Source organism: Dendropsophus ebraccatus, chromosome 13, assembly GCF_027789765.1.
Source record: "Dendropsophus ebraccatus isolate aDenEbr1 chromosome 13, aDenEbr1.pat, whole genome shotgun sequence".
NCBI lineage: Eukaryota > Metazoa > Chordata > Amphibia > Anura > Hylidae > Dendropsophus > Dendropsophus ebraccatus.
Genome location: NC_091466.1, coordinates 67316383 through 67333130, shown reverse-complemented (window position 1 = coordinate 67333130; position 16748 = coordinate 67316383). Strand labels below are relative to the sequence as shown.

The 16748-nt window shown below is 43.1% G+C and overlaps 1 protein-coding gene across 7 annotated transcripts in view; it reads left to right on the top strand.

Moving 5' to 3' along the window:
* EVL (Enah/Vasp-like) overlaps positions 1–16748 on the top strand; it is a 94988-nt gene that overhangs the window by 29973 nt on the left and 48267 nt on the right. Inside the window, exon 1 of one of the 7 annotated variants that reach the window (XM_069949922.1) lies at positions 5941–6029. The exons of the other annotated variants lie outside the window; for them this stretch is intronic. Coding sequence (XP_069806023.1) covers positions 6019–6029 — 11 coding nt within the window. The 5' untranslated portion in view covers positions 5941–6018. Of the gene's footprint in view, positions 1–5940; positions 6030–16748 lie in introns of those variants that run through there. 7 annotated transcript variants of the gene reach the window in all.

The following is a 16748-nucleotide window of genomic DNA, read 5'->3' as shown; positions in this document are numbered from 1 at the left end:
AACCTAAGACAAATCTAACCTGCTGAGATGTCCCTATTGCACTGTAGTATGTCTCTGACCTTCCTCCTCGGCATGGTCCCGGTGCAGTTAGTCGTGTGCTCCGCGGTCCGGTGAGACGTTATGAGCACTTCCCCGCCCCCATAGCGCCGTCAATCCCTACTTTTTAGAAGGGCCCTTGCCCATAATCTGAGCACACAGTTTGACCCTCTAGGAACCTCCAGCGATCAGCTGTAAACCTGACTGTAAACTTTTCAGCTTCTCTGCAGCGCCACCACCAGGGAGAATGATGCATTACACAGTGTCCATTCACATCAATGGGGTTGTCAGGACGGGTCCTCCAGAGCAAGAGACACTCTTTGAAACCATTTTCTAATCAGAATCCTGAACACAGGACCCCCCCCCCCCCCCCTTCTAATAACTCAGGATACATTGAAGTGGCTTTCCTAACTTGGACAATCCTTTTAATAATACTTCACAGACTAATGGATATGTGTGTGAATACAGGGGTCCAACTGCTGGGAGCCCTCCGCTATCCTCTGTGAGCGATGTACCTGGCACCATAGACAGTGAATGGAGCAATTGTGCTTGTGTGTGACTACTCAATTCTGAGCTGCCGGTTGTCTGCTGATCTGTAAATAAGGGTATTACTAGTTAGAATGCCCCTTTAAGCCCCATCCATAAATATCCCTGATTATAGTCCTATTATGAAAAAACTGTGTTCCCTTACATATAGTGGCCATTCCGATAGTGGCAGTGTTCTCTACTGATGACAGCTAGAGTGCCCCCATAGTCAGAGAGACACCATGATAGCTGGAGTGCCCCCACAGTCAGAGAGACCCCGTAATGATAGCTAGAGTGCCCCATAGTCAGAGAGACACCATAATGATAGCTAGAGTGCCCCATAGTCAGATAGCCCCCATAATGATAGCTAGAGTGCCCCCATAGTCAGAGAGATCCCATAATGATAGCTAGAGTGCCCCGATAGTCAGAGAGACCCCATAATTACAGCTAGAGTGCCCCCATGGTCAGAGAGACCTCATAATGACAGCTAGAGTGCCCCCACAGTCAGAGAGACCTCATAATGACAGCTAGAGTGCCCCCATAGTCAGAGAGACCCCATAATGATAGCTAGAGTGCCCCATAGTAAGATAGACCCCATAGTCAGAGAGACCCCATAATGATAGCTAGAGTGCCCCCATAGTCAGAGGTCTATATCGAAAGTATATCTAAAGTCATACAGCTAAATGGATCTCAGTCAGCAAAGTTGTATTATCTGTATTACTACAGTAAAGTTTTGCAATTGTTTAAGAGAATGCTGGACTCTGTGGTTCCTCACACTACACCTACAAACTGTTCTATTCCAGAAGTGTGTGTTGGTATACCCAAGGGTGGGCGCATACCACTCCTGGCCACCGTGAACTTGCCCTAGCTAGTCTAGTCCACCTGGCTCCCCTGGGTCACCCCATAATTACAGCTAGAGTGCCCTCATGGTCAGAGAGACCTCATAATTACAACTAGAGTGCCCCCTTAGTCAGAAAGACTCCATAATGATAGCTGGAGTTCCCCAACAGTCATAGAAATTCCATAATCGTTGCTAGAGTGCCCCCACAGTCAGGGAGACCCCATGATAACAGCTAGTGTGTCCCCACAGTCAGAAAGATCCATAATCATAGCTGGAGTTCCTCCACAGTCAGAGAGACCCCATGATGACAGCTAGAGTGCCCCCATAGACAGAGAGACCCTATAATGACAGCTAGAGTGCTCCCATAGTCAGAGAGACCCCATAATGATAGCTGGAGTGCCCCCACAGTCAGAGAAACTCCATAATCATTGCTAGAGTGCCCCCACAGTAAGGGAGACCCCATGATGACAGCAAGAGTGCCCCCATAGTCACTACTTACTCTGCTGGGGTACACAGAGCTCCACTTATTGTAACTCCTCTAACCCACTCTGTGCAATCCTGAATGATCCTTCTGCCGAGTGACAGAGACGTCCCTGAGATCTGTGTCCGACAAGGCGAGGGATCTGTCAGTAACAGCGCCTCTGTGCTTCTCTGCCATTAGGCCATAAACAATCTTCCCCATACAGGAAGCAATCACAGAGATTAGAGGAAATTACATAAGATACCATCTGATTACTGTCCGCAGAGGGCAGGATGTATAATATATATGTGTATATATATCAATCGATGTGTAATAACTGGGGGGATCGGGTCGGTAAATGGAGCTGTATCTGTCTTCTCATATTAGATTCTGACATTACAGCGCCACCTGGTGGCCAAATTTCAAGAAAAATAGTTGACATTTTTATGTTAATATTTACAAAATAATAGCACTTCCTGACTAGTGGGGGGGTCTTATAGTCTGCGGATTTTTAGGGGGGGGGGGCTTAACATAAAGATGGCTGACCTCTGCCCCTGTGAGGTTTCCACAAAAATAGAGGCGTGAATATCCAGTAGATAGCATGTAAGGTATCACATGTCTGACACATTTGTGGCCCTATTAATAGCCGCTGCATTACAGTATAATAACTAGGAGGAGAGTGCGACATGGAAAAGAAATCGGCAGAGACCGCACGCGGGGTTCTTACTTCTCTCTTGTGCAGTTTTACTTTCAGGCTGAATTTTACTTTTCCACAATCCGAACTGATCTACACATGCTGCTTCTAGAGCCCAGACACTCCTGCCGTCATACTCTGATACCATACACTGCCAGATGGGGGGGGGAAATTATTCTATAATATTCTATTCTATAATATGCAAACAATAGTGATATTAACAAACCTCCATGTGTAAGAAGTGTTCCATCGATAGGAGAATGTTTCCATTCACTGACAGCAAGCGGAAATATTGGCTTCTGTGAAGAATAGAAGATTGGGTATGATGATGATGATGAGGATGAAAGGGAATGTAGACATCTAAAACCCTTGTTTTTTCCAATTTGCAAAAGAGCCTTGATAAAGACTCTCCTACGACCCGGTTTCCCCGACAATAAGACCTAGTAGAGGTTTTGCTTTATTATTAAATCTAAGGCCTCCCCCGAAAGTAAGACCTAGCAAAGTTTCTGTTTAGAAGCATGGCCGCCGAACAGAACACCAGGGCATGCAGCTGGGATTCTTTTTAGTCCCCTACTTTCACCGTCCGTTGCAGAGCAGCTGCATGCAGGACATGAAGACCTTTCCTTACCACCACCCTGATATTCCCTTCAGTGGCTGTCACTTGTAAAGGTGCAAGCAAGGCATCAAGAGGCTCGTCCCCTACTGCCAGATGTAGAGCTGCGAACAGTCTGCTGTTATTCCGTCATCTGCTGCCATACTATACGCTGTCCCTGGTGTGCTGTGGTAAGCTTCCCCTGGTGGCCGGAAGCTGCCATACTGTACGCTCTATCCCTGCTGGGCTGTATGAGTGCGCTGTGGTGAGCTGTCCCTGGTAGCCAAAAGCCACCATACTGTAGGATGTCCCTGCTGTGCTGTACGAGTGTGCTGTGGTAAGCTCCTCTTGGCGGCTGGAAGCTCTGTCCCTGCTGTGCTGTACAAGTGTGTTGTGGTGAGCTCCCCCTGGTGGCCGAAGCCGCCATACTGTGTCTCTGCTGTGCATGTGACATGTGAATTCTTCTTCATGGATAAAGAAGGCATCCCCTGAAAATAAGACCTAGTGCAACTTTAAGACACTGTCTTATTTTCGGTATTTACTGTATACAGCTTCACTGCAGAGCTATGTGTCTCATGTGTAGTCTGATCCTGTACTGACTTTGGTTACTCACTTCAGTATGTCTCCTATTCAGCTGGCTGTAGCTTGGTGGTAGACATCACTCCAGCCTCAGACTACACTCTGGGTTTTTTTGTAGTCTGTAACCATGGAGACACACAAATCTGTACAGGAGCTGAATACACAGAACAAAAAGAGGTTTTTAAAGGTTCAGTTTCATGCTGCCCGAACCGTAAGTCATTGGGGCGATCTCTGGTGGATTCTGACTGCCTTGATTGGTAGGTCTCTCCCCTTACCTAGACAAGCGTTGATCTGTTAAAGGGGAACTCCTGTGATTTTTTTTTTCTGGAGTATCCCTTTAACCAAGGCCAATCCGGTTGGGAGAAGTGATTGGGGACCTGATGACTTGTGGTTCAGGCAGCATGAAAGTGATATCAGCTATATCATGTTTGGCACGTCTTGCATTGGCCTAAAAAAATTCCACCAAATCGGCGGCCATCCATCAGGCCATCTGCCGGTGAGCGAGGCGTTAATCACAGCAAGCGTGCTCCTCCTCCCGGTACGGCCGCCCCATGATTGCCGCTTTATCAGAAACGCTTCCATTCACTTACATGTAATTAGCTTTTAATTATAGCAGCGAGGACGCCAGCTGCTGGAGCAGACATGGCCTCTGGCAGCGCGGCGGGACAACTCCACAACTCCTCCGCCATGTTATCATTGCACCTATTCCCACCAGACAGATATTATTGTAGAATTATTAATTCACACCTCAGTAAATCGACCGTAACGTGTAACCGAAGTGACATTGGAGAGATTCCCAAGAGTGCAGCGTTCCTTATATGTCCCGCCCATTTGTATGGGACACCCCCCCCCCCACACCCAAGGTATTTCCCATGGGGGACGACGAGTGTTATATATGGGGTAAGCTGGGAGTAGTAGTGATCCATCTTCTCCAGGCAGCGGGATTGAAATGCAGAGCGATCAGGATTGCACAATGCCAAATTCACCATCTCTCCCCGCCCAGTTGACATTGTCCACCAATGAAATGAATCTAGAGTGGGGGGACAGTATCACTTAAAGGGGTACTCCAGCGAAAAGAATTTTTTTTTTTTTTTTCAACTGGTTTCAGAAAGTCATATTGATTTGTAATGTATTTCATTTTAAAAATCTCAACTCTATCCATACTTATCAGCTGCTGTATGTCCTGCAGGAAGTGGTGTATTTTCTCCAGTCTGACACAGTGCTCTGTGCTGCCACCTCTGTCCGTGTCAGGAACTGTCCAGAGCAGGAGAGGTTTTCTATGGGGATTTGCTTCTGCTCTGGACAGTTCCTGACATGGACAGAGGTGGCAGCAGAGAGCACTGTGTCAGACTGGAAAGAATCCACCATTTCCTGCAGGACATACAGCAGCTGATAAGAATGGGAAGTCTTGGGATGTTTAAATAAAAGTAAATTACAAATCTATATAGGTTTTTGAAACCAGTTGATTTGAAAGAAAAAGATTTTCACTGAAGTACCCTTTTAAGTGAAACTGTCACCCCACCTTATTCTAGTTTCATTTCATCGTCGGGCAGTGTCAACGGGGCGGGGAGAGATGGCCCCACTGTCATGAAGCTCCGCCTAGGTGACACTGCGCACCGATGACTTGAAGCTATTTTAGGCTATGTTCACACTATGTACCTCCTCCCTTTGATATCAACTGGTGTCAGAAAGTGCCAGAGATTCGTACCTTATTTCTATTTAAAAAAAAAAATCCCCATTCCTCCAATACTTATCAGCTGCTGTGTGTCCTGCAGGAAGTGGTGTATTCTTTCCAGTCTGACACAGTGCTCTCTGCTGCCATCTCTGTCCATGTCAGGAACTGTCCAGAGCAGTAGCAAATTCCCATAAAAAAACTCTCCTGCTCTCCAGACTGGAAAGAATACACCACTTCCTGCAGAACATACAGCAGCTGATAAGTACATGACAAATTTACAATTCTATCTAACTTTCTGACACCAGGTGATTTGAAAGAAAACCTTTTTGGTGACCTACCCCTTTAATGCTGTATTTACACTCAGATATGGATGATATGAGTGATAGGAGTGAGCTGTTTCGGTTCTTGCACTGTGAGCGCCTAGACTTCCTGCTGGGGTTACTTTTGGTGAACCAGCCTCTTCCTGTACGTTTTCTTATATACTTCTGTCTGCATACAAACAAGTGTCCTTAAAATTAAAGAGTTAAACACTGTGTCTTTGTCATGCGAGCCGAGCTGCGGGCCATCCAGCCGTCACATACCTTCTGAGCGCGCCTTGGGTCTTTGCGCAGTAGCCATGGCATCTGGGTAAGAACTACATCTCCCAGCATGGGTATGGGTAAGCCCATAGTACCTGTGTCATTCCATAACCTGTATCATGTAGTATACAGCAACTCGTGGCTGTATAGCTGCTGCAGAACTACATCTCCCAGCATGGCATCTGGTTAATCCCATAGTACCTGTGCCATTCTATAACCTGTAACATGTAGTATACAACTGGTGGTGTATAGCTGCTGCAGAACTACATCTCCCAGCATGGGTATGGGTAAGCCCATAGTACCTGTGCCATTCTATACTATGTATCAGCTCCCAGCATGGCACTATGGGTGATGTAGTGCTGCAGCAGCTAGATAGGCAGTATATAATGGGGCTAGTGAGCTACAAAATATGTTGACTGTATGTAAAATCATACAGCGGATTGGCCAAGTATTAAGTATATTTACTATTTTATATTTAGATTTAAAGGGGTTATCCAGCACCTCAAAAACATGGCCACTTCCCCCCCCCCTCTCTTGTCTCCAGTTTGGGTGGGGTTTTGAAACTCAGTTCCATTGAAGTAAATGGAGCTTAATTGCAAACTGCACCTGAACTGGAGACAACAGTAGGGGGAAAAGTGGCCATGTTTTTGAGGTGCTGGATAACCCCTTTAATCTACATACTGTATATAGTTGAATTACTGTGTACATATAACATACCCTGTACTGCTCCTGTAATATACTCCAGAGCTGCACTCACTATTCTGCTGGTGGGGTCACTGTGTACATACATTACTTATCCTGTACTGATCCTGAGTTACATCTTGTATTATACCCCAGAGCTGCACTCACTATTCTGCTGGTGGGGGTCACTGTATACATACATTACATTACATTGCCAGACCCGCTTGCTCCACAGTGTGCACTGACATGTTTTTTTACGGCCGCTATTCAATGAATAGCGACTGCAGAAAACTGACATGTCAGTTATTTGCAGCGCCGCGAGAGATCCCGGCCGGAGCGTATACTATGTGTATACGCTCCGGCCAGGATTCCTAGGCAGCAATGGACATATATTTCCATTTTACGAAAATATACGGTGTGTGAACATAGTCTAATACAAGATGTAGCTCAGGATCAGTACAGGATAAGTAATGTATGTACACAGTGACCCCACCAGCAGAATAGTGAGTGCAGCTCTGGAGTATAATATAGGATGTAACTCAGGATCAGTAATGTAATGTATGTACACAGTGACCCCACCAGCAGAATAGTGAGTGCAGCTCTGGAGTATAATACTGGATGTAGCTCAGGATCAGTACAGGATAAGTAATGTAATGTATGTACACAGTGACCCCACCAGCAGAATAGTGAGTGCAGCTCTGGGGTATAATACAAGATGTAGCTCAGGATCAGTACAGGATAAGTAATGTAATGTATGTACACAGTGACCCCACCAGCAGAATAGTGAGTGCAGCTCTGGGGTATAATACAAGATGTAGCTCAGGATCAGTACAGGATCAGTAATGTAATGTATGTACACAGTGACCCCACCAGCAGATAATACAGGATGTAACTCAGAATCAGTATAGGATAAGTGATGTAATAGATGATTACATGGATATTAATTTTATTAGATGTAGACCACCAGACATCCCATGCAGATATATATAATATTACATGTGGATTTTGTACTTTCTAGATTGAAACTAAATGCAAATCTCACTGTATTTGTGATAAGACATAAAGGAGAACTGGTGGTTATCAGGGAAATTGTCAAACTTCTAACTTTCATATTTGGGACAGGAACTGTGGTTGGTGACTTGTTTAGAAGCCTGAGTTCTGCTGTGAAGGTGCTCAGGCTGTTGTGTCAGTAAGAAGAAAAGACTTCGAACACTTGAGAATTCTACTTGTGGTTGTTACCTATTTCCTTCAATGTCTAACCGATTTACATAATGTACAACAGCAGATACATGCACCATACCTAGTACTGCTGCTAATATTTCCCTCAGTATATATATATATATATATATATATATATATATATATATATATATATATATACACTCCGGCACATAGGAGCAGTATTATAGTAGTTAGATTGTTGTATATAGAAGTATTATAGTAGTTATATTATTCTATATAGGAGCAGAATGTATTATAGTAGTTATATTACTGTATATAGGAGCAGTATTATAGTAGTTATATTCCTGTATATAGGAGCAGTATTATAGTAGTTATATTCCTGTATATAGGAGCAGTATTATAGTAGTAATATTCTTGTATATAGGAGCAGTATTATAGTAGTTATATTCTTCTATATAGGAGCAGTTTTATAGTAGTTATATTCTTGTATATAGGAGCAGTATTATAGTAGTTATATTCTTGTATATAGGAGCAGTATTATAGTAGTTATATTCCTGTATATAGGAGCAGTATTATAGTAGTTATATTCTTCTATATAGTGGCAGTGTTATAGTAGTTATATTCTTGTATATAGGAGCAGTATTATAGTAGTTATATTCCTGTATATAGGAGCAGTATTATAGTAGTTATATTCTTGTATATAGGAGCAGTATTATAGTAGTAATATTCTTGTATATAGGAGCAGTATTATAGTAGTTATATTCTTCTATATAGGAGCAGTTTTATAGTAGTTATATTCTTGTATATAGGAGCAGTATTATAGTAGTTATATTCTTGTATATAGGAGCAGTATTATAGTAGTTATATTCTTGTATATAGGAGCAGTATTATAGTAGTTATATTCTTCTATATAGTGGCAGTGTTATAGTAGTTATATTCTTGTATATAGGAGCAGTATTATAGTAGTTATATTCCTGTATATAGGAGCAGTATTATAGTAGTTATATTCTTGTATATAGGAGCAGTATTATAGTAGTAATATTCTTGTATATAGGAGCAGTATTATAGTAGTTATATTCTTCTATATAGGAGCAGTTTTATAGTAGTTATATTCTTGTATATAGGAGCAGTATTATAGTAGTTATATTCTTGTATATAGGAGCAGTATTATAGTAGTTATATTCTTGTATATAGGAGCAGTATTATAGTAGTTATATTCTTCTATATAGTGGCAGTGTTATAGTAGTTATATTCTTGTATATAGGAGCAGTATTATAGTAGTTATATTCCTGTATATAGGAGCAGTATTATAGTAGTTATATTCTTGTATATAGGAGCAGTATTATAGTAGTTATACAAACTGGAGAGAGTGGAACGGCTGCACATCCCATCTATGGCTGATACTAATGCCGCTAGGCCTATATTAAAAATCAACACCAGAGTGTCTGTATATGAATTGATCAAGCCATATTGCCCCGTGTACCACCGCGCAGGTCCTCTGGTCCACACGGGTCCCTACGCTAACTCCACACCGTGTCGGTCAGCGACCGTCAACCCCGCAAAGTGTGCACATGCAGGGAAGGGAGGCCATGGAACGGCCCTGCAACACCAATGTCACAGGACCAGACCCAAAAAGCCCCACCAAAACCCAGCTAGCACCACCGGCGGGGAAGGCTGCCGGTGGTGTTTCTCTCTTTTCTCCGTGTTTTGCACTCCTCCTGGTGAGACCCACATGACCGCAATTAGCAGGAGACACCTGAGTGCTCATGGTTTTAATCCCTCCTGTCTGTCCCATTCTATCTTTGATAGCTATGGTGAGTGCAATACCTTATCCAGACTTGTGCTGTTTGGGGGCAGCTTCCTCCGCCGGTGGTGCTGGCTGGGTTTTGGTGTGGCATTTTTGGGTCTGGTCCTGTGGCATGGGGGTTGCAGGGCCGTTCCATGGCCTCCCTTCCCTGACTGTGCACGCCTGCGGGGGTGGTGGTCGCTGACCGGCACAGTGTGGACTTAGTGTAGGGACCCATGTGTATCAGATACCTGCACGCGGTACATGGGGCAGTGTGGCTTGATCAATTCACATACAGAATTCTGATGTTGTTAATGCAGCCGAGAGGTACAAGTATCAGCCATAGGTGTGAGGTGCAGCACTCTTTTTCTTCCCTGAACCGTATTATAGTAGTTATATTCTTGTATATAGGAGCAGTATTATAGTAGTTATGGTTCAGGGAAGAAAAGGAGTGCTGCACCTCACACCTATGGCTGATACTAGTGCCGCTTGGCTAAATAAAAAACACATCAGTATTTTGTGTATGAATTGATCAAGCCATACTGCCCCATGTACCATCGTGCAGGTATCTGATACACATGGGTCCCTACACTAAGTCCACACCGTGCCAGTCAGTGGCCACCAACCCCGCAGGCGCGCATAGTCAGGGATTGGGCGACCCCCATGCCACAGGACCAGACCCAAAAACACCACACCAGAACCCGGCCAGCACCGCCGGCAGAGAAGGTCGCCCCTTAACATCACAAGTCTGGATAAGGTATTGCGCTCACCATAGCTGCTGCAGACAGAATGGGAAAAGACAGGAGGGATTAAAACCATGTGCACTCAGGTGTCTCCTGCTAATTGCGGTCATGTGGGTCTCACCAGGAGGAGTGCAAAACACGGAGAAAAGAGAGAAACAAAATGCGGTTCAGGGAAGAAAAAGAGTGCTGCACCTCACACCTATGGCTGATACTAGTGCCCCTAGGCTAAATTAAAACCAGTGTTATAGTAGTTATATTCCTGTATATAGGAGCAGTATTATAGTAGTTATATTCCTGTATATAGGAGCAGTATTATAGTAGTTATATTCTTGTATATAGGGGGCAGTATTATAGTAGTTATATTCTTGTATATAGGAGCAGTATTATAGTAGTTATATTCTTGTATATAGGAGCAGTATTATAGTAGTTATATTCCTGTATATAGGAGCAGTATTATAGTAGGTATATTCTTGTATATAAGAGCAGTATTATAGTAGTTATATTCTTGTATATAGGAGGCAGTATTATAGTAGTTATATTCTTGTACATAGGAGCAGTATTATAGTAGTTATATTCTTGTATATAAGAGCAGTATTATAGTAGTTATATTCTTTTATATAGGAGCAGTATTATAGTAGTTATATTCTTGTATATAGGAGCAGTTTTATAGTATAGTATTATATCAGTTATATTCTGATCCAGTATTATAATTGTTATATTCTCGTATATAGGAGCAGTATTATAGTAGTTATATTCATGTATATCATGTATATAGGAGCAGTATTATAGTAGTTATATTCTTGTATATAGGGGCAGTATTATAGTAGTTATATTCTTGTATATAGGAGCTGTATTATAGTAGTTATATTCTTGTATATAGGGGCAGTATTATAGTAGTTATGCGGTTCAGGGAAGAAACAGAGTGCTGCACCTCACACCTATGGCTGATACTAGTGCCGCTTGGCTAAATAAAAAACACATCAGAATTTTGTGTATGAATTGATCAAGCCATACTGCCCCATGTACCTCGTGCCGGTATCTGATACACATGGGTCCCTACACTAAGTCCACACCGTGCCAGTCAGTGGCCACCAACCCCGCAGGCGTGCACAGCCAGGGAACGGGGGCCATGGGACGGCCCTGCGACCCCCATGCCACAGGACCAGACCCAAAAACACCACACCAGAACCCGGCCAGCACCGCCGGCGGAGAAGGTCGCCCCCAAGCAGCACAAGTCTGGATAAGGTATTGCGCTCACCATAGCTGCAGCAAACAGAATGGGAAAAAACAGGAGGGATTAAAACCATGTGCACTCAGGTGTCTCCTGCTAATTGCGGTCATGTGGGTCTCACCAGGAGGAGTGCAATACACGGAGAAAAGAGAGAAACAAAATGCGGTTCAGGGAAGAAACAGAGTGCTGCACCTCACACCTATGGCTGATACTAGTGCCGCTTGGCTAAATAAAAAACACATCAGAATTTTGTGTATGAATTGATCAAGCCATCCTGCCCCATGTACCTCGTGCCGGTATCTGATACACATGGGTCCCTACACTAAGTCCACACCGTGCCAGTCAGTGGCCACCAACCCCGCAGGCGTGCACAGCCAGGGAACGGGGGCCATGGGACGGCCCTGCGACCCCCATGCCACAGGACCAGACCCAAAAACACCACACCAGAACCCGGCCAGCACCGCCGGCGGAGAAGGTCGCCCCCAAGCAGCACAAGTCTGGATAAGGTATACTCTTTATCTTCCCTGAACCGTATTATAGTAGTTATATTCTTGTATATAGGAGCAGTATTATAGTAGTTATATTCTTGTATATAGGAGCAGTATTATAGTAGTTATATTCTTGTATATAGTAGCAGTATTATAGCATAGTATTATATATAGGGGCAGTATTATAGTAGTTATATTCTTGTATATAGGAGCAGTATTATAGTAGTTATATTATTGTATATAGGGGCAGTATTATAGTAGTTATATTCTTGTATATAGGAGCAGTATTATAGTAGTTATATTCTTGTATATAGGAGCAGTATTATAGTAGTTATATTCTTGTATATAGGAGCAGTATTATAGTAGTTATATTCTTGTATATAGGAGCAGTATTATAGTAGTTATATTCTTGTATATAGGAGCAGTATTATAGTAGTTATATTCCTGTATATAGGAGCAGTATTATAGTAGTTATATTCCTGTATATAGGAGCAGTATTCTTTATATCTGTTATCTCACTTACCTTCTCACCATCTCTCCTCATTCTTGTATTTCCACTATAGTGTTTATAAATATACAGCTTCCTGTTCCATCCTCTTTCTCCCTGTAACCCTTTGTTGGCCTCTTTAGTACAGCTTCTCTTGCAGTCTGTAGCGGCTGATAACACAGAGTGATGCTTTGCATTTAGATAATGCTCTAGTTAAATATTGATGAGACTGCGGGGCTATTGACCCATTATCACCTCCGTCTCCTCTTCTAACAATAGAAGCGTGATCATAAAGTGCGCAGCTCATTTGATTGAGATATTAGTCACCTGTGGGGATCGTCATTTGATGAAATAATAACTATTGTTAATTAACATCCCCTGTTGATGATAGCAAATCATTGTCATCTAGTGGCCATAAGTGGAAGTGCACTTCAAGTGATTGTCCCTGTGTGCTGCATGTGTGGCGTCTATAGAGGATTAGAGACTCTCCCACAATTTTTTTATGTTTCTTTGTATTCTTGTATGGCTCGTCAGTAGTGTTTTGTTTTTTTTTGTTTTTTTTTATTTAGAAAACTTCTGAATGACCCCTCCCCCCTTATGCATGAGCATTTTCAAGCCTCACGTGAAAGTAAAAGCTGTTACTGATCCTGAGTTACATTCTGTATTATACTCCAGAGCTGCACTCACTATTATGCTGGTGGGGTCACTGTGTACATACATTACATTACTGATCCTGTACTGATCCTGAGTTACATCCTGTATTATACTCCAGAGCTGCACTCACTATTATGCTGGTGGGGTCACTGTGTACATACATTACTTATCCTATATTGATCCTTAGTTACATCCTGTATAATACTCCAGAGCTGCACTCACTATTCTGCTTGTGGGGTCACTGTGTACTCACATTATACTCTAGAGAAAATTGACAGACACTGAACAAGCAGGACATACTGGGGGATGACATATCTGCAGTAGTGACGCTGCTCATCTTGATAGCAGACAGAATAATATCTACGTGTCCTTGGAATTTTATGGTCACGGCTTCTGGGCTTGCAGAAAATTTCATGACATATTGATTAGTCCTTCGGGCAGCATTAGTATCGGTATACATTAACCCTTCATATCCAGTGTCTTAGTTGATGATGTCACAATGACCGCCATTCTTTTACCTGCTGCATTGATTCTCATAATCGTCGCTGATGAGCCTAAAGAAGCATTGTAGAATATTTGACTATTACCTCTATAGATGTGTGTCCTCCTCCTGCCGCTATCGGTTATTTATAGTGTAGGTGCGATATGTCACCTATAGTTGTGAATCCTGTGACCTAGATAGATAGTGTCCTTGTAAATGCCGCATACATACCAAATAGATGGAAGGCTTAGGACCCATCATAGGCCTCATCTGTAACAATGGACACAATAGAGCTTCATATATCTTTATTGTATAATAAAATGACTTGCAGTACCACATTTGTCCTGCAGGAGTGCTGCACAACAATTGAGAGAACACTGGAGGCAGATGTGTAAAATTGATACCAAGAAGAGGGAGGGAAGTGACAACCCCACTGACTACATTACCACACTTCTGGCATGGGGCAACATGTGACTTTTTGTGACTTTATCAGTTTCAGCTTTGAAGCCGATATCAGTCATGCGACTATTTCTGCAGAAATATTTATCTGTGTGAACAATAGGGCGCCCTTGTTAAACCTGGACTGAGTTGTAATATCTGGGTTGCAATGCTTTATTATTCCTCTAGGGGCGCTGCTGGGTAATTGAGCTTAACTAAGGGCATCAAGTAGAAGAAGAGAAGTGACAACCTCTGGGCACATTTCGGTGTTACTGCAACCAATTTTTTTTTAGATTGTAGTTCCTTATGTGTCCTGCGGGGGTGCTGCAGGGAAGCTGAGTATAGATAGGCAGAATGCAGAAGATCTTCCTTACATCTGAGTTTTCTTACCTCCCACCATAGGGTTAACCTGATGCCTATATAGTGGGGGATGGATGCATTTAATGGCTCATAAACCATCTGATCGATTGGCGCCTGGTTTTATGATTTTTTTTTCCTGGCTGTCTAGTTATCCGGGAGGCTCTCAGATTCTGGTGGCGCTGTCAGTGGCCGGCTGCTGGCAGCCATCACACAGTTATAGCGGTGGGATAACGCTTTACATTTTTGCGTAATCTAATACAGCTCACGCCTGGTGCCAAGTAACAGCCATCCAGTAGACTCTGCTGCCTCGACAGTCTATTTCCCCGACTACTGTTCTAAGGAGGCTGCCAGCCACCCAGCGACTTCATGTTATTTATGTTCTCAGGATATTCTCCACAGGGGGCAGCGATGAGTCACATGATGCTGGGTGGCAATATGGCCACCGCTCTAGCTTGGTTACCCAGCTTTCACAGGTTCCTCTAAGTCTTTCCAGATATGTGATATAAAGCGAGCAGGGCATAGAGAGATCTCTTTGTTATTCCGGACTCTGGGAAAGCTGAGTGACATGGTGGCCATATTGTATCAATTCACATAAACTGATGTATATTACATAAGCTTCATTGCTGAATTGGTAAAACTGAGTAATAACCAGTATGGCTATTGGTTGTTACCCAACTTTTCTAGCTTCCTGAGTGGTAAGGCTGCTTAGTTATTTATTAATACATCCTTCCTACTGCTTGTTATCCAGCTTTGGTGGGACGGCTGCCTAGTTTTTTATTAAAGGGGTAGTTAACCCAAAAAAATTCATTCATATCAACTGGGGCCAGAAAGTGCCAGAGATTTGTAATTTACTTCTATAAAAAAAAATCTCAAGTCTTCCAGTTCTTATCAGCTGCTGTATGTCCTGCAGGAAGTAGTGTATTCTTCCTGTCTGGAGAGCAGGAGAGATTTTCTATGGAGATTTGTTACTGCTCTGGACAGTTCCTGCCATGGACAGAGGTGACAGCAGAGAGCACTGTGTCAGGCTGGAAAGAATACACCAATTCCTGCAGGACATACAGCAGATGATAAGTACTGGAAGACTGGAGATGTTGTATTGCAAGTAAATTACGAATCTCTTACACTTTCTGGCAGCAGTTGATTTGAAATAAAAAAATGTTTTTATTAACTTCCCCTTTAATTCATCCTTGATATTACTTATTCTGCTTTTCTAGGTTCCTGACTGGTAAGGCTGCATAATTATTTACTGATACATTTCCTGCACTTAGATTACTATACTATAAAGCAATTGCCTTTCAGAACTATGGGAAAGTTGGGTGATAGTAACCAGTATGGTTTCTGCCTGTTACCCAGCTTTCCCACACTCCTGACTAGTACGGCTGTGTATATATTCACTGATAAATAACTTGCATCTAGTTTAACATAAAACCATTAGATTTCCCTTTCAGGCTCTTGGAAATATAGATTGATAACCAATACGGCTGCTGCTTGTTCTTGTTAGTCAGCTTTCCCAGGCTTCTGAGCGGTAAGGCTGCCGTGTTGCCCTGTACTTAGAATTAATCCGGCAAATTTACCTTTCAAGCACTTAGGAAAGCTGAGTGTTAACCCATGTCTGCCGCTTGTCCCTCCTGATTGGTATGTCTTCCTAGTTATTCATAGATCCCCTGTATTACTATAACACAAGGCAGATTTGCCTTTCAGGTACCTGGGAAAGCTGTGTGACAGTCAGTATGCACTCCTGCACAGTAAGACCACCTAGTTATTCAGTGATCCATCTCCTGCTTTCAGGTGTCTAGAAAAGCTGGGTGACAGCCCCTTTAAAGAGCTGGAATGGCGGCCATATTGCCACCCAGCTTTCCCAAGGACAACACCAGTAGGTGAAACAACTGTTCTGACTTATAGAAGTTAAAAAAAAATTCTGGAAGCCAAGTCTCTATCCGAGCTGCTGGAAATAGAGCGGAGACTGTGGTCTGGCATGCAGCGGGTCACAGATATTTGGCCGCTGGCATCAGCCGGGCCCAGACTGAGAAGGGTGCGCTGCCTGGCTGTGAAGGGGTTAAGCGGAGGAGTAAAATACATAGACGTCTATGAGCAAATCCGCCACCACCAAAATAGAGCCGATCTCTGGCGGAGGAGAAACTTGTCATTTAGTCAGAAGTTATTTTTTAAAAGTTTTTTTCCCCTGCACTTAAATAAACCGAATGGAGCCGGATGTGATGAAACCCGAAACCCCCGGA